General features: G+C 37.8%; 1 protein-coding gene across 7 annotated transcripts in view; it reads left to right on the top strand.

The window, feature by feature from the left end:
• Positions 1 to 27,344, top strand: part of tanc2b (tetratricopeptide repeat, ankyrin repeat and coiled-coil containing 2b) — a 187,730-nt gene that overhangs the window by 128,431 nt on the left and 31,955 nt on the right. For all 7 annotated transcript variants that reach the window (XM_079851835.1, XM_079851837.1, XM_079851836.1 and 4 more), the window contains 4 exons: positions 1,264 to 1,412; positions 9,754 to 9,913; positions 12,037 to 12,279; positions 23,424 to 23,549. In XM_079851835.1, coding sequence (XP_079707961.1) covers positions 1,264 to 1,412; positions 9,754 to 9,913; positions 12,037 to 12,279; positions 23,424 to 23,549 — 678 coding nt within the window. The remainder of the gene's footprint in view (positions 1 to 1,263; positions 1,413 to 9,753; positions 9,914 to 12,036; positions 12,280 to 23,423; positions 23,550 to 27,344) is intronic.

The raw sequence follows: 27,344 nt of genomic DNA, 5'->3' as shown, positions 1-27,344 counted from the left end.
ATCTATCTATCGTTCTATCGTTCTATCTATCGTTCTATCTATCGTTCTTTCAGTCTATCTATCTATCTATATCTATCTATCTATCTATCTATCTATCTATCTATCTATCGTTCTATCTATCGTTCTATCTATCGTTCTTTCAGTCTATCTATCTATCTATATCTATCTATCTATCTATCTATTGTTCTTTCATTCTATCTATCTATCTATCTATCTATCTATCGTTCTATCTATTGTTCTTTCATTCTATCTATCTATCTATATATGGTTCTATCTATCATTCTATCATTCTATCTATATATCTAGCGTTCTATCATTCTATCTATCGTTCATTCGTTCTATCATTCTATTGTTCTATCAGTCTGTCATTCACTCTATCTTTTTATCTATCTGTCTGTCTGTCTATCCTTCTGTCATTCACTCGCTCTATCTATCTATCTATCTATCTATCTATCTATCTATCTATCTATCTATCTATCTATCTATCTATCTATCTATCTATCTATCTATCTATCTATCTATCTATCTCTCAGTAAGGCCTAAATAGTCTTCGAATTATAATCTTCACACTTCAAGCAATTTGAACTGTTTTAAACTTTCAGGCAAAGCAAGATTAACTTTGCCTTGACAGATGTTCCTTTTCTAGCTCTCTCTCTCTCTCTCTCTCTCTCTCTCTCTCTCTCTCTCTCTCTCTCTCTCTCTCTCTCTCTCTCTCTCTCTCTCTCTCTCTCTCTCTCTCTCTCTCTTTCTCTCTCTCTCTTAGCTGTTAGCTGATTATATAGTGCAGTGTGAGCTGGTTGATGTGGTTTGTGTCTCTGTCAGTCTTGTCCTGGAGCTTCGTCTCTCTCCAGCACTGAAGAAAGACCGCAGGGTGATTTTATATCGCTTACAGAGCCGAGACGGAGATTGATGTCGCTCTGAGGATGAGGTGTCACTTAAGATCTGTGGGAAATCACTTATTGAATTGTTGAATTTTCATGCGGAATCCTTAATAAGGATATAGTGGAAGACATGAAGCTCATAATGAACTTTTTCTGATCCGTTGAGCTGGTTTTGCTGGCTTCACTTTTCACTTGACTCGATTTCGTTTTCTCTTTCCCTGTCTCTCTCTCTCTCTCTCTCTCTCTCTCTCTCTCTCTCTCTCTCTCTCTCTCTCTCTCTCTCTCTCTCTCTCTCTCTCTCTCTCTCTCTCTCTCTCTCTCTCTCTCTCTCTCTCTCTCCTCTCTCTCTCTCTCTCTCTCTCTCTCTCTCTCTCTTCTTCAGGGGGGTTAGGTCCAGAACTCGGCCCCCCTCCCTCAGTGGATGAGGCAGCAAACACGTTGATGACTCGTCTTGGCTTCCTACTCGGAGAAAAAGTGAGCGAGGGGTCTCAAGGGCCGCAGTACAGCATGGAGGAGCCCGATGACGCACAGGTAGGCTATTCAACCTCACCTCCTGCTATAAATACACATCTCCCTATCATATAGAAGAGGTATAACACATACGTTTCAGCTCTCGGGCCTTTCTCAGGCCTTCAACACACTGAAGAAGGCCTGTGAGCCGAAACATATGTGTTATTCCAGATAGGATACAAGGTTTAAGACAAGAGAGCGTGGTGTAAATGAACTATATTACCCTAGACTATTAAAAAATAAAAGTTCTTTATTGGAATCTATGGTTCCATGAAGAACCTTGAATATTCATAAAGCCTTTCCATTGCACAAAATGTTCTTTATAGTAGAAAAGGTTCAGATTATTAAAATGTTCTTTAATCTTTTCATGATCTTTAATCTAAACTTCTGTTTTTTTTTTCAGTCGCTGTAGTCAGATAAATAAACAGTGTGCAATAATAATAATATATTATTGTAGAGTAATTATATTTATCCTTATGATAATGTCACTGCAACACTTTACAAAAAGGTTCATTAGTTAACTACATTAGTTAAATTGAACTAAGAATGAACAATACTTCTTCAGCATTTATTAATAATAATAATTTCAACATTTACTAATACGTTATTAAAATCAAAGGTTGTATTTGTTAACATTAGTTAATGCACTGTGAACTAACATGAACAAACAATGAACAGCTGGATTTTTATTAACTCACATTAACAAATATGAATAAATACTGTAACAAATGTATTGTTCATTGTTAGTTCATGTTAGTTAATACATTAACTAATGTTAACTAATGAACCTTATTGTAAAGTGTTACCATGCCACATTTGGCATGTGGGAGAATTTTAATTGTCATGAAAATAATATCACGATGCAGTAAAAAGAAACGTCCACAGTTTTCACAGTAAAAAAGCCCTTGTTCTTTGAGGTGTCCGCTTTATTCAAACATGATCTTTCCCTCCTGCAGAGAAGAGGACACATATGGCATTCAGATGAGTTTACCTCTAATTAGGGAATTATGTAAGGACAGCCTCTTTGCTATTCCGCTCTGTTGATTCAGCAGTTTTCAGAATTTCCCTCACGTTTGCGTGCTTTCGTGAACTTCACCACAAGAACGGTTTAAACAACAGGATCAGAAATATAGTGTTGAATAACCTCAGAGAAAGAGAGAGAGAGAGAGAGAGAGTGTGTGTGTGTGTGTGTGTGTGTGAGGACTGTCTCTCTGACCTTAAGTAGTTGTGAGGGTTTTAAGGCGAGGTGCTTTGCCTGTTGTGACGTTTGATGTTAATGTTGGGAGTGGGCAGATTATCCGTGCCATGCTTCATCATGGCCTGCCCGGGCCCTCAGTGCCCACCTGACCCGAACCGACACCGGCTCAGCCTGTCACTGAGAGAGAGAGAGAGAGAGAGAGAGAGAGAGAGAGAGAGAGAGAGAGAGAGAGAGAGAGAGAGAGAGAGAGAGAGAGAGAGAGAGAGAGAGAGAGAGAGAGAGAGAGAGAGAGAGAGAGAGAGAGAGAGAGAGAGAGAGAGAGAGAGAGAGAGAGAGAGAGAGAGGATTAAGACACTTTTATTTTAACAACAATTATAAACAAACATGTTTGTTCAACACAATATTATGATGATGATGATAACAATCACTCATCATCACAACAAATAAATAAATAAACATTAAAACTTCAACACCAATTCATCTTCATAAACTGTACACAAGACATGATTTATCCCCCAAATTTCCATAAACCGCTCTAAACGCCCAACCAATTTATAGTACGCATATTCCACTCTGAGACGAGAACCGACTAGGCCCAAAAACATGAAAATTGGATTTACTGCACCTTGTCCTAATATCTTATTTTTTCTAGTTTTCCAGATGGCTAATTTTGCATTACCAAAAAGGAAATTAAGTAAAACCAAAACATTCTTTTGCTCAACGGTGTACTTTGGACCAAAAATGAACAACTGAAAAGAAAATGTTTCACCCAAAGATGTAACCCACTCTGTTAACAAAGAAAACAAATCCATCAACCTTGTACATTGCATGAACAAATGAAAGACAGATTCAGTCTCTACACAAAAAGGACAACCCGCACTAACACTAGGATCAAGATGCACCACATGTCTGTTTGTAGCTATACATCCGTGTACAATCCTCCACTGGAGGTCACCAGTCCGCTGGTCAATCGGACGTTTGTACAGGATACGCCAACTACCTTTAGGGGAAGAGTCAGTGCCAAAAACCTCTGTCCATTTCGTCGAAAAAACCCCAGCCAAAGAATGTAAATTAGACACCTTTACACAGGTGACATAAAGGGCTTTCTTTCCCACTGACTCAAAACCATCCATTTGTGGAGTTCTGAATGACAGTAGACCTTTCCTCTCTTCTTGCCAGTCCCCCACCGCAGCACTTACAGTCAGAGAGGGAAAACAGTACTCACATCCACTTCTCCATTCATCTATTATAGCTGGATTGTCCAGGAAAGAGCGATAGTTAAAGTCCAGCTCTCCAATCACCTCTGTGGTGAGCTTTTGTAATACTCTTGTTGACTTAACTCCAGCTCTCCTGCCCAAGGTTTCCAGACTGGTGTGTAGTAAATGCCCCAGCTTTGTGCACCCAGCAGACAGTAGACGTGCACGCAAAAAGGCTGAGGATAAAAGTCTTGAAGGCAGGAAAGAGTTAAGAAACAATGGCTCCTCCAACAGCCACATCCCCGCAGATACTTCAGGTGGTCTTGAAAGTACAAAAACTTTCCAGGCTTCCAGAACAGATTTATAGAAAGGAGTCAGATCTGTAAGCTCAGTCTCTTCTAGCTTCATCAGAAACAAATGCTTATCAAGTCCCATTCCACCAGCTCTTCTCAACAGTGCCACTGCGGTGTCAAACCATGCACTGTCATTGTTATATAATAGTCTCCGGGCAGCTTGTAAACGAAAAGTCATTAGCCTGGATCTGATATCCACCAAACTGTGGCCTCCTTCTTGTATCGGAAGAAAAAGTACAGAGGAACGTACCCAATGTTGTCCGGACCAGAAAAAGTTAACCAACTTTCTTTGTACCTCTTGCACTAGTCCAGCCGGTGGTTGTAACACATTAAATCTGTGCCACAATGTGGAAGCAACCAAGTTATTGACAATCAAGACTCTCCCCCTGTAGGATAGTTTGGGTAGCAGCCAGGTCCAGCGAGACAATCGGGTGCATACTTTCTCCATTACACCCTCCCAATTAAACCTCTGAAAATCATTTGAACCAAAATGAACTCCCAATATTTTTAAACCTGCTTTGCCCCAATTAAGCTTTCCTGGCAGTGATGGCAAACATTGTAGAGGATCTTGACCTGCCCAAAAAGCCTCACTCTTGTCCCAATTTACCTTTGCTGATGAAGCCTTCTCATATAAATGAAGGACTTCAGACAAAGCAGTAATATCTTGCCCACTGCTAACCAACACAGTCACATCATCAGCATAAGCAGTTATAGAGACATTTGTATTCGGAATCACATTTGGTATTGAAAACCCACATAAAGTCTTTCTTAAATTAAAAAGTAGAGGTTCAATAGCAATACTGTACAACAAACCAGACAACGGACAGCCTTGTCGTATTCCTCTTTGAACAGAAATTGGTTTACTCAAACCGCCCCCAACTTTGACCATACACGAAGCGCCAGCATACAGGAGTTGTATCCAATTTAAAAAACCTTCCCCAACCCCAAAAACTTTAAGTAAGTTGAATAAATAACTGTGATCTACCCGATCAAAAGCTTTTTCCTGATCTAGGGCAACTAATCCAACTCCTAAATTAAATGTTTTACAAATGTCTAAAATGTCTCTTACTAAAAACAAATTATCCATTATTGACCTATTTGGTATGCAATATGTCTGATCTTTATGCACTATAGTGTGTACGTATTTCTTTAACCTATTGGCAAGACATTTTGACAAGATCTTATATTCCGTGGTCAATAAGGCAACAGGCCTCCAGTTCTTTAACAAGGACAGATCTCCCTTTTTAGGAAGCAAAGAAAGAACAGCACGGCGACATGTGACAGGCAAAAAACCATCTTTAAAACATTCACAGAAAACCTCATAGAGATCAACACCAAGAAGGTCCCAAAAATGTTTATAGAACTCTGATGTCAACCCATCAACACCAGGGGAACGCCCCGCGCTGAGCTGTGTGGCAGCAGATGAAAGTTCCTCAAACGTTAAAAAAGAGTCCAAGGCAGTCTTAGAATCAGAGTCCAATTTAGGAAGGCCTTGAAATAGCTGTTCAGCACAGTCCAAGTCACAACGTTCTGCAGTATATAAACAGGAATAAAAGTCCACTGCATAATGACGCATTTCTGCGATATTAGTGGTGACCCTTCCATCGGGCAGACGGAGACAAGCCATTTGTTTGTGCTGTGCTACTGAACGTTCCAAGTTAAAAAAATATGCACTTGGGGCATCCATCTCATTTACTGCAATAAACCGAGACCTCACCAGGGCTCCTTTCACCCTTTCATTTAAAAAGGACCCCAACTCACTCTTTTTTTGTTGTAAACAGTGAGACAGACCAGGATCATGTCTATCCATCAAATCTTTCTCTATTGAATCTATAGATCGTTCAAGAGTTTGAATAGCTTTCTTTATCATATTTGTGGAATTAACTGTATATTGCTGACAAAACATTTGTATTTGTGTTTTTCCAATTTCCCACCATTGTCTTAGACTTTCAAAAGTATGTTTTGTTTTTTTCCAACATTCCCAGAAACCTTCAAAATATTTACAGAAGTTAACATCTTGTAATAATTTGGCATTAAAGTGCCAATATGAAGATTTCCTTGAAGACTTTGATAACACCAATGACATTAAAACCATATGATGATCTGAAAACCCCACTGGAAAAATTGAACACTCAACAACCCGATTACTAGAACATTTAGATATATAAATTCTGTCCAGACGGGCAGCACTCACTCTATCATCAGATACTTTTACCCAAGTATATTGTCTGGCAGTATTATGTTTAATCCTCCACATATCTAATAATTCAGCTTCTTTTACTATTTTAGACAAGTAAAAGGAAGATTGCATATGAGGTTCCTCAGAAGTTCGATCAATGGTAAAATTTTCTGTGCAATTCCAGTCTCCCCCAACTATCACATTATCATTATTGTGACACTGTTTCAATATTCCACTTAAAATCTTAAAAAAAACAATTCTCTCATGTCCCACATTCGGTACATACACATTTATGAAACAAAAAAGAAAACCTTCAATTTCAGCCTTCACTAAGACAAGACGACCTTTTATAACTTCTTCAGAGCTTAAAATATTAACTCTAGTTTCTGGAGAAAAAAGAATCGCCACACCTGCACTAAAATTTGTCCCATGACTAAGTATCTGTTGCCCCTTCCAGCACATTTTCCAATCGGCTTCATTATTTACATCACTATGAGTTTCCTGAAGCAATACAACATTTAGTCTTTTTAGCTGTATGCTTTCTAATAACAAATCACGTTTATGTCTATCCCTCCCACCATTAACATTAATGGAGCCCACCCTCAAATTATCCATACATGTATTTAAGAGGAGGAAAGACAGACACAACAGAAAAATAAAGAAAGAAAGGAAACCCATGTGATGCATTTCTGATCATTTTAAGAACTTTTTTTTTTCTTTCCTACATTTTCTTATCGCTGTAAGATGCTTTTTTAGTCGAAAACGCTTCTTTTCACTCAAAATATCGAAACCAACTGCTTTTTGAAGGACTGTAACAGACCTAACAAACTTCTCAATGTCTGGGAAAAAATCTTTAACATTCACCTGTTTACCAAAAGTATCATCCAAGAAATTATTTATTTCCTCAAGGGTATATAAGGAGATTTCCTTTTGAAGATCTCCCTGTGAACCCTCAATGTCAATTGAATCTGTCTCATCAGACATGGCATCAATATTATCATTGCCTGTACAAGTTAATAACCCACTCGAATTAATTTCATCAGCTTCCTCACCATTACAGTTACTTTGCTCAACATCGCTGTTACCTGGTACAATAACGCTAGTTCCAGCTATGGGGTTCTCTGCATCCCCGCTACAAGTGACGTCACTAGCGCAGGACTCAGCTGACTGTATCGGCACCACAGACACTGTCTCAGAGATGACGCGTGCTACTGTACCAGTATCTGCCTGTAACCCAGAAGGACCTGCGATTTCATTGTCAACTGAGATGATCACAGCATCAACCTCCCCTTCTGAAACTATTTGTTTCGCTCCTCCATGCTCTTTGCGTGGACACGCAATCCGCTTATGCCCTATGTCACCACAATCAAAACATCGCAAGTTGCCAGTAGTTGCATAAACCATATAAGATCTCCCTTCATGCTTTACACGGAAAGAAACATCCAAAGTATTTTCTGGAGAGTCCAAAAACATATACACTTGTCTTCTAAAAGACTGAACATGTTTTAAAGACGGATGTTTACAACCTAAAGAGATCGTTCTGAACTCACTAGCAAACTTACCGAATCTCACTAATTCGCGTTCCAACGCCTCATTAGAAATGAAGGGCGGAATATTTGAAATAATGATTTTACTAGAAGGAGCATGAAGCGGAGTAACCTGTACAAGATTATCACGTATTACAATACCGTTTTCAATCAACCTACAAGCAGTGTTTTTCTCTTTTACAAATACAACAACCGCTTTGTTCATTCGGGAGGCATAAATAATACTTTCAAACCCTACCTCATCTCCCACTGCCACGAGAACGTCCTCTACCATAACACCATCATCAGGTACACACCGCACACCATGCTGCAAAGATAGAGATGGCGTCTCTAGAGACGCCATCCTATCGCGCAACGTAGTTGCGCTCAAAAATGAATCACTTACTATCAACAACAAAAAAACTGTCAGAACATGCAAAAGAGGGGGAAAAAAGAAAAAGAGAAAAAAGACAAGGAAAAAAAAAAAAAAAAAAAAAAAAAAAAAAAAAAAAAAAAAAAAAAAAAAGGAAAAAAATAAAAAAGTTTTGCAGTTCAGTTCTCACTCAACGCCACTCTCACCCCAAAAACTCCCAGCATGCAGAGAGAGAGAGAGAGAGAGAGAGAGAGAGAGAGAGAGAGAGAGGCTTCATTGGTCAGCTACAAACACAAGCACGCACTGAGAGCAAAGGTTATGTGCAGTGTTGGGGAAAGTTACTTTTAAAGGTAATGCATTACAATATTGCGTTACTCCCCCAAAAAGTAACTAGTTGCGTTACATTACTTTAGCGTTACTTTTTCTCACCTGGGCTGGGCTTGCTTGTTTGTTTTCTAATAATAACAAAAAAAGTAATATTTTTGCCAGATGTAAAGACCCTTTCACACCAAAAGTGAAATGAATAAGCCTCAGGCCCTTTCACACCAAAAGTGAAATGAATAAGCCTCAGGCCCTTTCACACCAAAAGTGAAATGAATAATCCTCAGGCTGAAGGAAATGCATATTTACGCGTGTACAATAGAGTGCATCATCTATAATTTAGTAATTTTTGCTTATTAGTATGATTGAATTAGATCATTGAAGGTCAGCAGCAAAGACATTGGTTGATAAAGTGAGATTAAATACATAAAGTATATTTGTGTAATTTAATATAGTTAATTATAAAAGGTTTGCGTTAAATTCTGAGATTAAATTGTACTTTTTTTATTCATTTTGAGGAATACTGAATGTTTTTGTGCAAGTGAGATGAGTAAATGCATGTTCACATTTACTCTAGAACTAAAATAAGCATCATGTTTACACAGCGCACACACACAACACCTCCTCACTTTATTTCTCTCAACATGGGGATAGGAGAGCTGTCAGTCAATAAATGTGACCCTGGACCACAAAACCAGTCACATGGGTCAATGTTTTGAAAAATTTGTTAGGATAGGACAATATTTGGCCGGGATACAACTATTTGAAAATCTGGAATCTGAGGGTGCAAAAATATCGAAACATTGAGAAAATCTCCTTTAAAGTTGTCCATTTATGTTGGCGATTGTGCTGCATTCACTCACAAAAATAAATGTTTTATATATTTACGGTAGGAAATTCACAAAATATCTTCATGGTACATGATCTTTACTTAATATCCTAATGATTTTTGGCATAAAAGAAAAATGTATAATTTTGACCCATTCATGTTGGCTATTGCCACAAATATACCCGTGCAACTCGTGACTGGTTTTGTGATCCAGGGTCATAAATGTGAAAAAGTAACTAGCATTACTTATTTGAAAAAGTAACTTAGATATTTTGTTGTAAATTGAAAAGGTAATGCGTTACTTTACTAGTTACTTGAAAAAGTAATCTGGTTACATAAACTCAAGTTAGTTGTACTGAGTTACCCCAACACTGGTTGTGTGTGCAGGGTTTAGGAGCCAGCGGGAGGATGAGTCCGTGCTCCACCCTGACCAGCAGCACCGCCTCTCCTCCGGCCTGCAGTCCCTGCTCCACTCTCCCCTCAGCCCCGGGACAGCCCGTCACCAGCCCCTCGTCCACCCTGGAGAGCAGAGACAGCGGCATCATCGGTAAGAGTGTTTACTGCTTTTCAAAGAAGTCTCTTCTGCTCACCAATGCTGCGTTTATTTAATACAGTAAAAAAAAAGTAATGTTGTGAAATATTATTACGATTTAAAATACCCATTTTCTATTTGAATATATAGTAAAATGTAATTTATTCCTGTCATCAAAGCTGAATTTTCAGCATCATTACTCCAGTCTTCAGTGTCACATGATCCTGCAGAAATCATTCTAATATGATGAAACATTTCTGATTTTTATCAATGTTGAAAACAGTTGTGGAAATTGTGATACATTTTTGTTCAGGATTTTTTGATGAATAGAAAGTTCAAAAGAACTTATTAGCATTTATTTGAAATAGGATATTTTGCAACATTATAGATGAAAGAGAGAGAGAGAGAGAGAGAGATGCGGTAGAACCGATTTACACACTCTTTAATATTTTTATTATTATTGTTTCCCACAATACAAGCTTATGGAGCTTATGGTAAAATTATGCACAATTCTCGCAATCGCCGAAATTCAGGCTCTGAAAAGATACTTGACACCCATCGAAACAATATCCCCTTGCAAAATATTGCAATATTTTTCCCTCACCCCTAGTGTATACTGCATTTAATCTTCTAATATCACTGTCTTAATGCATTAAGCCATGTCATACATTTTTCTCATCAAGTGTTTTAATATATTCTGCTGTTTTAAGTGTGGCGAAGGCTGTATATGTGTCCATAACTTCATCTAATTTTTCTTCTTTTGAGATGTGATCTAAATATTCATGCTTGAAACAGATGTGAACCTGACAGGCCCTCCGGCTCTCTGCACCTGTCACACGACTGAGAACTATGAATTAGTGTGTTCAAACTGGAAAAATGCCACGAGGTGTAGTGCACTACGAGTGCTCAGATAATACACTTGTTTTCTTAAAATAAAACAAAAAAAAACTCTGCAACAAAAATGCAGTTCCACTTGCTGCTATTAGTGGTGCAAAAACAACACACTTCAGCTTTGATGTTTTTTTTGGTAACACTTTGTGATAAGGTCCCATTAGTTAACTACCATTCACTAACAACGAACAGTACAATTGTTATTAATCTTTTTTTAATGCTAGTTAATAAAAATACAACTCTTCATTGTTAGCACTTGTTTGCTCAGGTCCGTTTAATAATATCAACAGATACAACATTTGATTTTAAAGTGAGTCGTCAGCACTTCCAGTCTCACTTCCTGTTACAAACCTAATTTGCATAATGCCAGTCTATGCTCTTCATTGGCTGCCGATGATCGTCGTCTAACTTTGACCCGCCCTCGAAGGTTTGGTTTGTGTTGTCGACATTTGCTCTTTGCTGCTCTTCAAAAGGACGAGGTCTCACGCTGGAATTGACATGGAAAAACTGACGCCATCATTCGTATCACTGACATCAAGTGCTGAGGAAGAGCTAAAATTCAGATATGGTGATAGGCGTTTTATTTCTGACATGCGCTGTAAGAGGTCGACCAATCACAGCAGACTGGGCCGTCTGACCAATCAGAGCAGTAAGGAGGGTTTTAGAGAGACTGAATCTTTGAACGAACCGTTTTCAGACTCTTTGGCAAAAGAGGTGATGTGCAATGTATATTATGAGAAAATGAAAGTGTGTTTTGACCTTGGATGCTTGTAAACCTGTTGTAGGAGACTCCAAAACAACATTGGCAACCTTTAAAATGGCATAATAGGGCACTTTATTAATGTATTAGTAAATGTTGAAATGAACATTAACTAGGATTAATAAATGCGTTAGAAATATTAATTATTGTTAGTTCACGTGAAGTATTGTAGCTAACTAATGTTAACAAATGGAACCTTAATGAAGTGCTACCAATATTTTTTAGGCTCTAAAGCTGTGTTTTTCACACATATCTTAAGATAATGCAATGAAAGTCAATCCAAATGATGCTTGCAAAACTGAGCGGTTCTGCAAGAGCTTAATTGCTGCAATCACTTTTCATACAGTATATTCAAATCCAGCTCCTCCAGGGAAATTATCCTTTCTAACAGGATTTTCTTGTCACAACTTTACACAAAAAAAACATGTGAACTGTATGAAGCACAAATCTTGACAGCTCCTCTTTTTCATCCTGCCTCTTTTCCCAGCCACCCTGACCAGTTACTCGGAGCCGGTGGACAGGAGCGGGAAGCACGGCGATGGCTCTCGAGGCAGCAGCCTGAAGCTCTGGCACTCACACAGATCCACACTGGACTCCAGCCTGTACCGTGTGGACGAGAACATGGCCGCCTCCACCTACAGCCTCAACAAGATCCCTGAGCCGAGCTCCGCCCACTATTCCTCTCACCCCACCCCACTCTACCTCATGCCCCGCCCCAACTCAGTGGCAGGTGAGTCTTAAGCCCCGCCTCCTCTGTTAATGGGTGTTTGTTCATTCTATCTCTTTATCAATCAGGGTTGTGATTTCCTGCTGTGCCACTCGATGCACATAGCAATCCCACTGCTTTGGGAACAGCTTCCTTTGGCAAATCCCAAACACACAAATCATGAACGTCATGTTGATCACTGGGAAACATTCAGATTATAAGCATTAGATCTGTTGCAGTTCATGACTTTTGGATTTGAATTGAATTAAAGTTGGACTTTGCAACTTTGCGATGTAAATAATGAGTCAATACACTATCAGTCCTTCTTTCAAAACGTGTTTTTGTCTTACCCTGATTCACTATGGTAAGGATGTTGTATAAGTGTTCATATTTTAGACCGAGCGGGATGCTTTTCGCGTGAAATTGGCGAATGTGATAGAGCTCGTAATAAAACAAGAATCAACATTGCTTGGCTTTTCGGAGATGGCGAGAACTGAGGGATTTGAAATGTTGTAAAAGCGACGTTGAGATTAGGGCTGAAGGATATTCTGTTTTAACATCGACATCGCGATGTGCGAATGAGCGATAGTCACATCGCCGGAACATGCGATGTGAAGGGTAACGTTAGTAGTACCCATAAGAGAACGGTAGCACACAGTAAACACGAGTTTGTTGTATGGCTTTTTGCTGGGGTGGCATACGCGTTCTGCGTGCCTGCACAGTGATTGGTTCGCTGTGCCGCAGCTCACCGCGCTCACAGCCAACATTCACAAATGCGCGACGAAGAGGATCCGCCGCAAAAAAAAGTCAAAATTAGCTATTTGGGACTAGCAAAAAAGATTTAGTCTACAAAAAGGAGGATGTTGACCAAAAAGAGGTAGGCTACTTTAGGCTACTAAAGTTGTGGATGGTTGTCTTTTTTAAACATTCGTTTATTTTTCGTGTTCGCATTTATGAGGAAAAAACAATGTTACGTGATATTACGGACGCGACCGTTATGAAAGCGGCACTAAAAGACTGCTTTAAAACTTTCACAGAGACCTCAAACAGAAAGCACAAAGCCTTTCTTTAAAACGAATTTCGTTTTGTATTAATTGTATCTTAATTTTAATCAGTATTTCATTATCCAATTTCCTGGATTTAATAATGATTAATAATAATTAAATATAGCAGCCAGCGCCTGAACCCGAGATTAAGCTATGATCCATGAACCGAATCTCAGCGTAAAAGGTAGCCTACTCGCCTCACACACCTAAAAAAAAAAAAAAAAAAAAGAAAGAAATATATCTATTATCTACAGAAATCTCTACTTTTAAACAGAACCATTAAAAAATATATAGCTATATTTAATCTGTATGAAAAGTGCATTTCTCCCGATCACTGCTGCGAAGATCGCGAGTCAGTATATTGTCAACTTCATCTTTACAGAAAACACTTGTTTATTAATAAACAATTAAAATGTCTCATTGTAATATTTTACATATTATTAATCATTACTTTTGCTGGGTCTAGGTGCCGTTTACATGAACACGTCACTGAATCAGCACAGAAAACATAATTTTTCACGTCCTAGAACCGAAGAACGTTAGGTCCTGCGTAGAACGTTCACCGAATTCTGAGAGAAATATGTTTCTGGAATAAAATATTAAGTGGCCTTTTTGTTACTTGTAATGAAGCTTGCTTATTAGTGAAATTATTAATAACATGGAATGGTAATTATTGACTTTAGCCTGGATTGATGGCTCGCAATATCGCGATATATATCGTTGGGAAAAAAATATCGCAATGTAATTTTTTTTCCAATATCGTGCAGCCCTAGTTGAGATGGCATTTTTATTACTCAACTGGTGAAGGTATTTTATTAAAGAGATAAATTTCCACATGAAGCTTTCTAAGAGAGTTCATTGTAAAGCATTATCTATTGTGAAGGTTTGTTTCATAAAACCTATTGTTGTTGTTGTAGCTGCTGTCCTGTAATTTATTTTCAAGGAAGTACTGTGTCCATTAAAGGGTAAAGTGACGTCTTCAGCTAGTCAGCTTGAGATCCTTTCCATTTAAACTGGTTATATCTCAGTAGCGAATGTTTTATGAGCAATATGATAAACTTATTCATCCGCACAGAGCCGGAGCTCAACCAAAACAATGTTCTTCCACAAAATGCATGCAGTTTAACCGCTAGAGAGGCCAAAGGTTACATAGTGCACCTTTAACCACAAACAACAGGAAGTTGAATTGGAATTGGAATTGGAATGAAAGGAAATATGAAAGGAAAAAGTCACACAACAACAAAACACGCAAGAATAGGTGTTCTGTTTAAGGTTTGCTTTGTTCATAAAATGAGAATTAATGAAATATTCATAAAATACATAAAAATGTTATAGGTTGCACTTATTTACACTTATTTATAATGTATTGTTGTTGTATTTATTATTAATGTTACAATAAGTTACTAATAATAAATACTTGAAATGCAACCTATAAAACCGCACTTATTTTATGAATATTTCATGTCAATATATATATATATATATATATATATATATACATACATACATACATCATACATACATACATATATATATATATATATATATATATATATATATATATATGTGTATGTGTGTGTGTGTGTGTGTGTGTATGTATGTATGTATATATATATATATATATATATATATATATAATACTAAAACATTAATAATATAAATAAATGTACAATACATTTAATGTAAATAAATGTTTGGTGCAACCTATAAACATTAATTGTTTAAAAAGCAACCTATAAAATGTTACATATTTTTGAGTATTTCAATTTACATAATTCTAATAACAATTATAATAATACATAATCTATTACTTTTGTTGTTGTTGTTATAAATAGCCCACATTTCTATGGGCAATTCGTACTGAGAAATGAAATATTTCTTTAAATGTCATTCAACGTCCTCATATTTTATTCATAAGGAATTTAAAAGGCATTGTTGATTCGTTATGAATGGCTCACAGGTTAATGCACTCTCCACTGTCCAATCCGGTAACACCATTCCAGCTTCAGTCTCCCTCTTCAGTGCACTTCCAGTTCAACTCAATCATACAAGTGTGTTCGCTCGCAGCCACTCATTGCCATCAAATAGCAGTTAGTGATGGAATCAGCCCGGGTCATAAACTATATGTTTTAGCTCTGCACTGCCGGGGTGGCGCTAACAGGAGATAAGAGGCGTCTAATAGCGGCAATAATGATGAGTCTTCTGGAATAGCGCTCCCTGAAGTAAAAGCTAAATTTGTCTGATTATGTTGATATGTCTCTTATATAACACAGCGCCTCTTCATTGCTGGCTGATTGTGTTATTGTCCAAGTAATCAGCATTGTTGTGTTTATGAGAAGAACCTTTTTTTTAAGAGAGAGAGAGAGAGAGAGAGAGAGAGAAGTGAGTTATGGTTATCTCAAAAGAAAGTGGCTCTCAAAAGGGCAAGTGATATAAAAGATTATTTCTTAATGGAGAAAACGGCTGGTATTCACGCTCACTGATCAGAAGTGATGCAGTTGCTCTGAAAAACCATCCAACCCTGGCAGCGGCATTAACCGTTTCTCAAATCTGACTGTGGCAAGCTGTTTAGAACGGTCTGGAAAATATACTTTATAATATAAAGATGAATTATTCTTTTTATTGTGCCAGAATATTTGTCATATTAAGTTAACACGCAAATGGCAGGTCTGTCATTATTTACTCATCCTCATGATTTTTCACACCCATATGAAATTATTCTTAATAACAAAAAAGGTGAGTATCCTGGCCACCCCTTTCATATAATAAAGTGAATAAATACTGGTGTTTTTAAGCTCAAAAATTGCTACAAGCTACAAGTTTGATTAAGCCATAAAAATACAAAGGAAGAATAAAACACTAAACTTGGTTAAGGTATTTAACTGACAACATTATTTGGCAAAAAAAAAAGGCAAACAGCTTCAGGTTTTATTTTACTATGCAAAGAAATACATAGAATATACAGTATATATATATATTATATATATATATATATTTTTTTTTTAAAGCTGACAGGAAAAAGCATATACTGACTAATCACTTATTATTATTTCATTGGTTCTCTCTTGTTTTTGCATGTGTTCATAATTTCTTTGTATGACAGCCTGGCCAAAAATGATGTCTGAAGCACAATTTGTCATGTTTCATGTGTCAGTTTTCCAAGGCCGGACATCACTTTTGGCCACTACTGTATTCAAAGATTTCTGAAGTCATACGAGAAGTGATTATTTACAGTCATTAATGTTTTATTTTTAATTTAGTCATTTTTGTTAATTTAGTAATTTTATTAGTAATTTAGAAGTCTATTGTTTTTGTTGAAGTCAGTTCAGTGTTGATTCAGGTCCATTGTAAAGATCGTCAATTATTAAATTAGTTCATTTCATCTATAAAGCAGTTCTGCAAAACATGATGCCATCGACCAGCTCAGTTCAGTTCTCATACAACAGCGTCAGCGCAGTCAGATCAATAATATTGTTGACTATTAAGTGTCCCTAAGCCAGAGGAACCCAAACTCCATCAGGAGACAGAATGGAGAAAAAAAACGTTCTCCTCTGGCCTCCTCTGAACGAACACTGTGTCATTATGATTCAGGTCAGAATTCAGATCGGGATCGGGATCGTTCAAATATTCATCCAGGAGCTTTTGCTTGAAGATCAGATTCATCACAGGTCACAGGTCTGTGTGGAGGATTCTCGTGGTCTTTGCTGAGGATCTGTGATGATGGCTGTCATGTCGACGAGGCCTTCACAGGGGATTCACAGGTCTCTGCTGACATTCAGGGCTGGGTTTTGGTCAGGCGCAGGTCCACCATCTGTATAAAACTAGATGGTGGGTATAAATCGGTATAAAGATGAGACAGATAGACTAATATTAGCATAAATGCCATTCTTCCTTTAATGTAACAAGTACATCGGGTGTTATAGGAAGGAAATCAACCTGGTTTCAGTTGACATAATGTATGCAGCCTAACAATCATTTGACTGATTTGAATAATAGAAACTGATAGTGTGTTAAAGTGTATGCCAGTTGGTCTGTGTGATCTATAGACCTTATGCGCCGGAGAAACAAGCCATCTTTAGAATTTTGTGTTTGAACTTGTAGCTCTATATATTTCTATGGCATCGCTGTCAAAGAGTGCTTAGGTTACATTTTTAAATGACATTTTTAACCACACGTTTGGGTTTGTCCATATGTGACCCAACATTGGGTTAAAACAACCCAGCATTTTTTAGAGTGTACCTTAAGGCTACAGAAGATCAATAAAGTAATTTACCAATATACCGTTATACCAATAAATCCACCGTTAGAAGGAAAATGAAAAGAAAAATGTCATTTTTTACTCATTCATGACATTTTGCTTTATGCAAAAAGTGAAGAGTTTTGAAGAATATCCTGGCTGCTCTTTCCTTTATAATAAAATGTCAATGGGGACTCCAAAATGACAAAAACACCTTAAAATTAGCATTGAAGTTGGTCAGTATGACTTGATGTTCATACGAGAAGTGGATGAAGTCATTATCCATTCGGTCCTTAATGTTTCCTTCCACTGATGTTTTGAAAAACAGGCTAAAAAAGTCTTAAAAAATGACATATCGACACCATTTGATACCAAATGCCATTGGTTCTTGTGATTTAAACCTTATTACAACCACCATATTTGACTTATCAGTGTCTGTCATACAAAGTTATCATATGGCTTCATAAATCCTGCAATATAGCACATGAGTCGCATAGAGGATATTAAATTATCTTTTTTGCCAACTTCGAGCTTGACAGCTCCAGTCACCATTCACTTCACTATATGGAATAAAGCGTCCAGGGTGTTTTAAAAAAAAATACTTCTCTTTTACTCCCGGAAAAGGAAGAAAGTCCTCCAGGTTTGACATGACATGAGGGTGAATTGTGGAAATAGTTTGTCTAGGTCACAGACAGCGATGATTGTTTATTCAGTGCGGGCAGTGCTGCTAGGGATCATGGGAGCAGATGTACTCATTAAACATGTATCGTAACGTGTCTTTTACATCAGTCAGTCAGAATCACAATGAGGCAAATCTCCACGGTGGCCGTCTGGATGTCTTTTCGATGCTAAGCCTGTAGTAACGCTGGCTTAATGTAATCTAATAGTATCCAAGCAAGCTGAAGTAATACTAATGCGTGTTTGTAGACTCCCATCGGCCTCCGAGAGGAGAGTTGAGCGCTGTAAGATGCCATTAGTAAGAGAAACCAGAGATTAAAGCCCTATTCGAATGGGACTAGTTTTTCCAGAGGAGGTTCGCTTTGTGATTTTAAACTCGTCCGAACATGTTTGTTTTTGTCAAACAGTCACAGTAAAAATTACCAAGCAAGTTGCCGTCAGTTTTTTTGGAGAACGGTTTGGAATATCTGTGACTGTGATTATATTATTTCTTAACTCTTCTTTTCATTTTTTTTCCATTTCTGAATATCATAACCACAGCTGAAATTGTCAGCCCACATTCACTTTGTATTTAGATTCTTTTTCTGAAAATGGATGGCTGCTGGGATCCCGTCGAACATAACAAGAGAATGAAGACAATAATGAGAGATTTCTCCGAACGGTTTTGGCCTTCCTACAAGCATTAGATGTAAAAACTACACTGCAAAAATGATATTCTTCCTCAGTATATTTGTCTTGTTTTCTAGTACAAATTCTGAAATCAAGATGCATTTAATTGAGAATCAAAATGGCTTAATATATTAAGTCTTGTTTACTGAAAATGTATCAGTCTATGCTTAAAACAAGAAAAAATATCAGTCAGTGGGGTAGTTAACAAATTAATTTTTTTACCCCAATTGTTTCGTCTTGCCTTAAGCATGAACTCACTTCATTTTGATAAATGTTTTAAATATCTTAAAGAGGACCTATGCTATTATACATGTTCAAAACTCTTTTAGTGTGTAATGTCAAACAGAGCATGAAAAAGTCCCTCCAGCGGGAGTTCTTCTCTATATCAGTGTCAGTGTTTCTGAACTCCTGAAACGCCTCCATTGTAGTCTTGAGTTTCTTCCGGGAACAAACACGTCACAATATTCCTCATTTAAATAATTCATATGCAGAATAAAGGGGCGGGGCCTGGTTGAGTTAGTTAGTAGTGTGTTAAACTGGTGGTTATGGTAAGGGGCGGGACATTTCCCAAACACACTCGAAGAACTCGACCAATCACAACTGCTCCAGCCGACCAATCAGAGCACAGTGTGCTTTTCAGAAGGAGGGGCTTCATAGAGACGGGAACTAAACAGAGCGTTACTGACAGACTGGGAAGAGAGGAGCTGCAACAATGCAGAATATGATGAAAATAATCAGGGGTGCACATAACTGGTGCTCACGTGTGGTAAAAATAAACGACGCGCAGCAGAAAACATGGAAGGAAGCGCTTTTGAGTACCAACATTTTGGGCCAAAATGTTGGTACTCAAAAGCGCTTCCTTCCATGTTTTCTGCTGCGCGTCGTTTATTTTTACCACACGTGAGCACCAGTTATGTGCACCCCTGAAAATAATGTGTTTTTTGAACATTCAAGAATGAAAACCTATTCTAGTAGAGCCCAAAAACAAAATCAAGGGCATGTTAGGTCCTTTTCAAGTCATTTTGATTTTCAAGTAAACGTATTCTGATTTAAGAATGTTTAGATAGTTGTACAGAAAAACATGACAAAAATACTGAGTTAGAAAATAATTGTTTGCAGTGTTCAGAGATCATCCATATCTGTATATGTAATCCTCGCTTCATAATTGCTTAGAAAACATATCCAGTCCGAACGAGAGATGTGTAGGAGGAAAAAATGAATGTCTGAAAAAAAGATGAAAGGGCAATGATATAAATAATGTACTGAGGTAAGTGATGATCTCAGTGAAAAGGAGAGAGAGAAATACTCAATATCAACCCAAATGATGTAACCAGGAATGAATAAAACGGAGGACAGAGAAAAAGAAAAATAGGTGGAAGAAAGAAAAATAGGTGTAATGATAATGGTAAGGTAAGGGATTATAGGTGAGAAGTGGAACGAGAGAGATGAAGATAAGATGAGAATGCTGGCTGTGGATTGGCTGAGGAGATCAAAGCTGCAGGCTTTACCAGCTCGAACCCCCCACCCCCCACCCCCGAGCGCATCGTCACATTCTCATCTGAGGAACGGAGAAACCGGGGACTTGAGGAGGTGTGAATGGGACCGGAGGAGTACAGATTGTAGATTATGTAATGTTGTAGAGGTTTTGTGTGGAGTGTAGCTGAAAGGAGAGATACTGAAGACATGTGAGTGTTCTAATTACAGGTTTCTAGAAGAGAATGAAAAGAAAGAATGGGGATGCGGGCGTGACGTAACACAATATAAACCTGAGCTTAAAGGGCTAGTTCACATCTGACATCGTCTACTTTCCCTCGAATCACTCCAAACCCTGTCGCCCGTGGAACACAAACGGAGAGGTTTAGCAGGATGTCCTGGCTGCTCTTTTCCATACAATGAAAGTGAATGAGGACTGGGGCTGTTGAGCTCCAAAAAATGACATTCGAATGACTTTATTTGCACTTTATTCCAAATCATCGAAATGCCATATGAGATCTAACAGACGATTTTTAAAGAAATTAATACTTTTATTCAGCAGGGACACATTAAATTGATCCAAAATGAACAGTAAAGACATTCATAAAATTTCTATTCCACATAAATGCTGTTCTTTTGAACTTTCTTTTAATCAAAGAATCCTGCAATAAGAAATGTATCATGGTTTCCACACAAATATGAAGCAGCACAACGGTTTACAACATTGATCAACAATCAGAAATGTTTCGTGAGCAGCAAATCAGCATATTAGAATGATTTCTGAAGGATCATGGAGGACAGGAATAAATTAAACAGGAAAAAATAGTTCAATCGTATTAATATTTCACAATATTACTGATATACTGTATTTTTAATGCAGCCTTGATGAGTTCTTTCAAAAAATGTACCGACCCCAAACGTTTGAACAGTAGTGAATGTTGAAATATGGTGCTTTGAGATACATCATTATTGTCATAAAGTTATTGAATGGCTTCAGATTACTATTAGTATAGTGTACTTTTTGATTGTGTGTTGACATTTTTGGGGGCTTGACAGCCCTAGTCTCTATTGACTCTCAATGTCGGCCTGATATCTTCTTTTCACTTCCATGTTCCATGACATGATGGAGAGTAAATTATGACCAAACCTTCATTATTAGGTGAACTATCCATTTAACTCAGGCTGAGTGAAGTCAGGCTGTGTTGCTTGGCTGGATTCCTTTCTATTGCATTTGTATTTCCCTTATTGCGTAATGAGACTCTAACTGGTCCAATAAGGGCAGCTCAACCTGACTCAGCTGGATTGTAATGCCCTGGAAGGTCCTCGTGAGAACGGAACGTCTTTAATTCAACTCTAAATCTGCTGTAATTGCTTGTTTTCCAGTCTCACTGAAAACAGAACCTCAAATTCGTCCACCTGCAGTTTCCTGGAATAAGATGCACCTGTGACACTGCATACACACACACACATTTTCACAAACTCAAACTCAATTTCAAAGTATTATCTCAGAGCAAGGCTGTCTGGTCGTATACACACAAGCACACATGATAACACACAAAAGCACACCCAAAATCAATTTCAAAAAGATTTTTTTTTTTCTATTTCATCTGATGCACTCACAATAACACATCTACTCGCTCAAAGTCATCCTGTAAAGCGCTGTGGAACATGTCCTGTCAAAAAAAACTACTGAAATGAAAATAACACAAACTGCCTTTGAAAAGACGGCAAAAGTCTCCGAAAATCACATGTGCTTTGAGTCTCAGATGGGATTGAGCTACAGTATTGACTAGGCCTGTCATGATTCCTACATAAAGATACAATGAAAATATGATTAAAAATATGACTTGCTTTGATCTTTTCAATATGGCGGACGGCTTACGTATAGCGGCCCATAGACACAGAATCTATGTATATAGGCTATATCTATGGTATCACTGTAATGAAAGATTTTTCGAAATTGTAAATAAAACAACAATCAATGGAGTGTTTTACAATAAAAAAAAACTTAGTTCTTCAAAATTTCACATTTACTGTTACTTGCAGTTCCATTGTAATTACTTGTGAAATTTTTGCACATTTCTGTTAATTATTATTATTATTTATTTTTTAAATAAATCCTACAAGTGTACGACTTGTTAACAAGTACTCCACTTATGGCACAGGTTGGACATCAACAACATCAAACGCTGTTCTCACGTCAAACCTGCACCATATTTTATACTTTTATAGTGTTATTTTGTGTATAGGGTTTTTTGTTTTTTTTTTGTTAAATTTAATTTAATTTATTTTTCCTTTTTGGAGCTCGATAGCTGATACGAGAAGATTCTTCAAAATGTCTACTTCCTCCAGTCATATGGGTTAATAAAGATATGACAGGGAGTAAATAATAACAGCAGATAATTGCCTTGTTGACTGGTTTCACTAATTGTTAGTAACATTGTCAGGATCCGCCCGGCTCGTCCTCACACCAATCCCGTCCTCTTCCCGTCCTCAGGATCTTTCTGTCAGCCGCTCTGACTCCACTTCAACCCCTCCCCAAAATTCCCAGCTGCTGCGCTCACCCCAAATACAGAAGCGTTCTTTCCCAGCTCATGATTCCCAGTCATCTCCAGTCAGCCCTCATGCATGCGCACACATTCAGTCCAGTCAGAGCAAAACTAGTCTTTGTTATTCAACACACTAGGACTGAAATGGAGAAGTTCCACCACAAGAGTTTAGACAAAGGCTTGGAACGATTTTGCACCAAAACGGACAGTCCTGGAAAGACGGATAAATGTGGTGTTCACATTGGCAGCTTCAAACCTTCTCTCTCCCTCATCCGGATCTAATCAGTGTTTTTGTGGGCAACGGAAAAGGATTATTTAGAAGCCACTGTGATCATCTCCACCCTGTCACTTTGTACTATGAATCTGGGATTTAATCAGATTCTGTGCATTTCAAGAAAACGTGGATGTGACAAACTGTTTGTAAGCATCACTGTACAGTGTACCCAAGTTTTAATGAGTGATAATAATGCTTGGCTTAGATGAACTCCTCTCATTATGTGTCTTCTGTCCCATTAGCCACCAGTTCGGCCCACCTGGAGGACTTGGCCTATTTGGATGAGCAGAGACACGCGCCCCTGCGCACCTCCCTGCGGATGCCCCGTCAGAACTCGTCCTCGGGACGCTCCGGGCCGGACCTGCGAGGTGAGCATCAGCCTGTATAGTGTGTCCAGTTGCTTAGATTATATCACCCTGATCCTGTGCATGGATGCCAACTCACAGATATATTTGGTTTGATGTCAAAAAGTGTCCATAGACCAGCGTTTAGCCTCATTCTCTCATTCTTCTGGCGCCGCTGTTCTTCCTCTGTCTCATCGAGTCCCACTACGAGTGTTTGTGCTGAAGGCAGGGCTGCGTCCCCATCTGCCCTCTGTCTCTGTGTGTTAGTGAGCCTCCGTTCTGACGTACAACCCAGAAGCGCTGCGCTACGTGAACTCACTTAGAGGAACACACAGAAGAAAATGTAACGTAAAGAAAAAGTATTCTCGTCGCTTGATAAACTTAAGTTTGAGCCACTGTAGTCACTTGGACTATTTTAATGATGTCTTTACTAACTTTTCTGGGATGGCAGATATTGATTACATAGAAGCCTATGGAGGAGTGAGACAGCTCTCAGATTTCATCAGAAATATCTTAATTTATGTTCTGAACTAGCCTGGCTAACGTCAGACCTCTTCTCATTGAGACGTGGTCTGGGAACCACATGTTCATTTTCTCGTATTTGAGGCGTGGTTTACGAATGCCCAGAGCTGTTTATTGGGCACTACGAATGTCTATCAAATGCACCTGTGCGTAGCTCATAGCCAATCGTTTCAATCATACCAGATGACGTATGTAGAGCGACAGAAATTGGACGAGGAAGAAGACGAAATAAACTTGCGTTCTAAACTACTTATCTAAGGCTGCATCGAAAGGTAACTTCGCGTCTGATGCCATGTTGGATCCATAGATATAAACAAACTGCTTCGGTGTGTCGCATAGACGTCGTCATCGTCTTGCTGCTCCCTCCCCGTTCTGTGATTGGCTCCCTTTTTGAGGGGAAAATCTGGTCCATGGTGTCCAGGCTGCCTAGCAGCGTGAATAAAATCACGCTTCGCTCAAGACAGCATGGGGAAACCCAGGCTAGTTCTGAAGATGAACGAAAGTCTTACGGGGTTGGAACAACATGAGGGAGAGTAATTACTGACAGAATGTTTTTCCTTTAATATCTGTGTGTCGACTGAGACGCTGCGTTTAACCTCTACACTCAAAAAATGGTATGCATAAATGTAGGATTTATGTATTTTAATTGCATATAAAATTTGCATCCATTTGGATTACACAGTTTTAACATGAACGTAATATGATGCATATTTGTCAGTCATACATAAATAAAACAGGTCAGATTTCTGTAATAGTACTAATAAACTGGAAGTATTTTAAATGGACAATAACCAGCTTTATATATTTATCATCAATAAATCCAATTTGTTTCAATCTCATACATGTTAACTAACTGAATATTTCTTGTTTCACAGTTCTTACTTCTTTATGTTTTTACAATGAACACATTTATGCTGATTCTAATCATTTAGGGTCCAATTCTCACTATTATCTACGACTTTTCCCTCATTAAACTCCTAATTACTGATTATTAATAGTTAGTAAGGTAGTTGTTAAGTTTAGGTGTTGGGTGATTAAGGGATGTAGAATATGATCATGAAGAATAAGGCATTTATATGTGCTTTATAAGTACTAATAAACAGTCAATATTCTAGTAATATGCATGCTAATAAGCAACTAGTCAATAGTGAGAATTGATCCCGAAACTAAAGTGTTACAGATTCTTTAAATAAAGTCAAATAGATGCAAATTAATAAGATAATAATGGTTCAAATAAACTATGACATGATGTTTTTTGAGGGCAGAATTCTTACCTGTTTAATTTATGTGTGACTAACAAATAAGCATCACATTAAGTTTATTAGTTCATTTATGTTAAAACTGTGTAATCCAAATGGATGGACATTGTTATATCGTCACTGTGGGGCGGGAACCCCACATCTCCAAAAACTCTCCAAAAGCTTTATATCTAGCCGAACGAAACTGCTACACACAGGCTATTAAAGACAGGACTGGCTGTGACTCGACGACAGATGCTAAGACACTGTTCTCCACTCCTCAAATACATAAAACATTACTATATAATATATATCTATATATACATACATACATACATCTTCTTCCGCTTATCCAGGACCGGGTCGCGGGGGAAATACAGTGCGTGCAGAATTATTAGGCACGTTGATTTTCTGATCATATTTTATTTCCAGGAACATTTTGCCAATTCCAAACCATATTAATCTTAATAACTACTATTAATTTTGTATTTAATCATTTATAAGTGACATATAATTGTTCATGAAGGCTGGAAATTAAAAATGTCTTATTTTCAGGTGTGCAGAATTATTAGGCAAGTTTTCTATTACAGATAAAATAAGCCAAAAAAGAGATTAAACAAAGACTGAAAAGTCAAAAATTATTAAATGCCCATGAGAAGGATACAATACTAATGTAATACTAAAGATTGCAGTTAAGGCATGACCATTGGACAGTGAAATGCTCATTGGGTCAGCAGGGTCAGACAAAAACAGGTAGAGAAGAAAAGACACATATTAACTGCAAAATAATGAAGAATTATGGTGAAGAATTAAGTGTGAAACCATCAGGAACCCTTTAGTCTTCAGCACCACCATTTTCCAGAACTGCAACCTACCTGGAGTCTCCAGAAGAGCAAGGTGTCAGGGTCTCAGAGACTTGGGTTAGGCAAAGAATCCTAAAAAATGACCCCCTCTTAATAAGAATCACAAGCTGAAATGTTGTGAAATACATGAAGACTGTTTTTTTATAGGCTTTATAGACAGACAGATTGAGAGTGACTCTTGAAGACAACAGCACCACATCCTCTTCTACCACTGTTTGAAGAATTCATCTTCTAGAATACGTTTTAATAAGTTTTGGGAGTTCATTTTTAGTCCATCTCTGCAAAACGGACTTCAGGGTAGGCGATGGACTAAAAATAAACTCCCAAAACTTATTAAAACGTATTCTAGAAGATGAATTCTTCAAACAGTGGTAGAAGAGGATGTGGTGCTGTTGTCTTCAAGAGTCACTCTCAATCTGTCTGTCTATAAAGCCTATAAAAAAACAGTCTTCATGTATTTCACAACACTTCAGCTTGTGATTCTTATTAAGAGGGGGTCATTTTTTAGGATTCTTTGCCTAACCCAAGTCTCTGAGATCTCCTTGCTCTTCTGGAGACTCCAGGTAGGTTGCAGTTCTGGAAAATGGTGGTGCTGAAGACTAAAGGGTTCCTGATGGTTTCACACTTAATTCTTCACCTTAATTCTTCATTATTTTGCAGTTAATATGTGTCTTTTCTTCTCTACCTGTTTTTGTCTGACCCTGCTGACCTAATGAGCATTTCACTGTCCAATGGTCATGCCTTAACTGCAATCTTTAGTATTACATTAATATTGCATTGTTCTTATGGGGATTTAATAATTTTTGACTTTTCAGTCTTTGTTTAATCTCTTTTTTGGCTTATTTTATCTGTAATAGAAAACTTGCCTAATAATTCTGCACACCTGAAAATAAGACATTTTTAATTTCCAGCCTTCATGAACAATTATATATCACTTAAAAATGATTAAATACAAAATTAATAGTAGTTATTAAGATTAATATGGTTTGGAATTGGCAAAATATTCCTGGGAATAAAATATGATCAGAAAATCAACGTGCCTAATAATTCTGCACGCACTGTACACACACATATATATATTTCTTGAGTAAAGAAAACGCTGTACTGTACAAACTGTATGTCGCACTTCATTCACGATAGAGGCTGGTGGAATTACGAGGTTTGACTGACAGTTCAGGATCCAAGAAGTTACAAGG

The sequence above is a fragment of the Squalius cephalus genome (genome assembly GCF_949319135.1).
Source record: "Squalius cephalus genome assembly, chromosome: 19".
Lineage (NCBI taxonomy): Eukaryota > Metazoa > Chordata > Actinopteri > Cypriniformes > Leuciscidae > Squalius > Squalius cephalus.
This window is presented reverse-complemented; position numbering and strand designations above follow the sequence as displayed.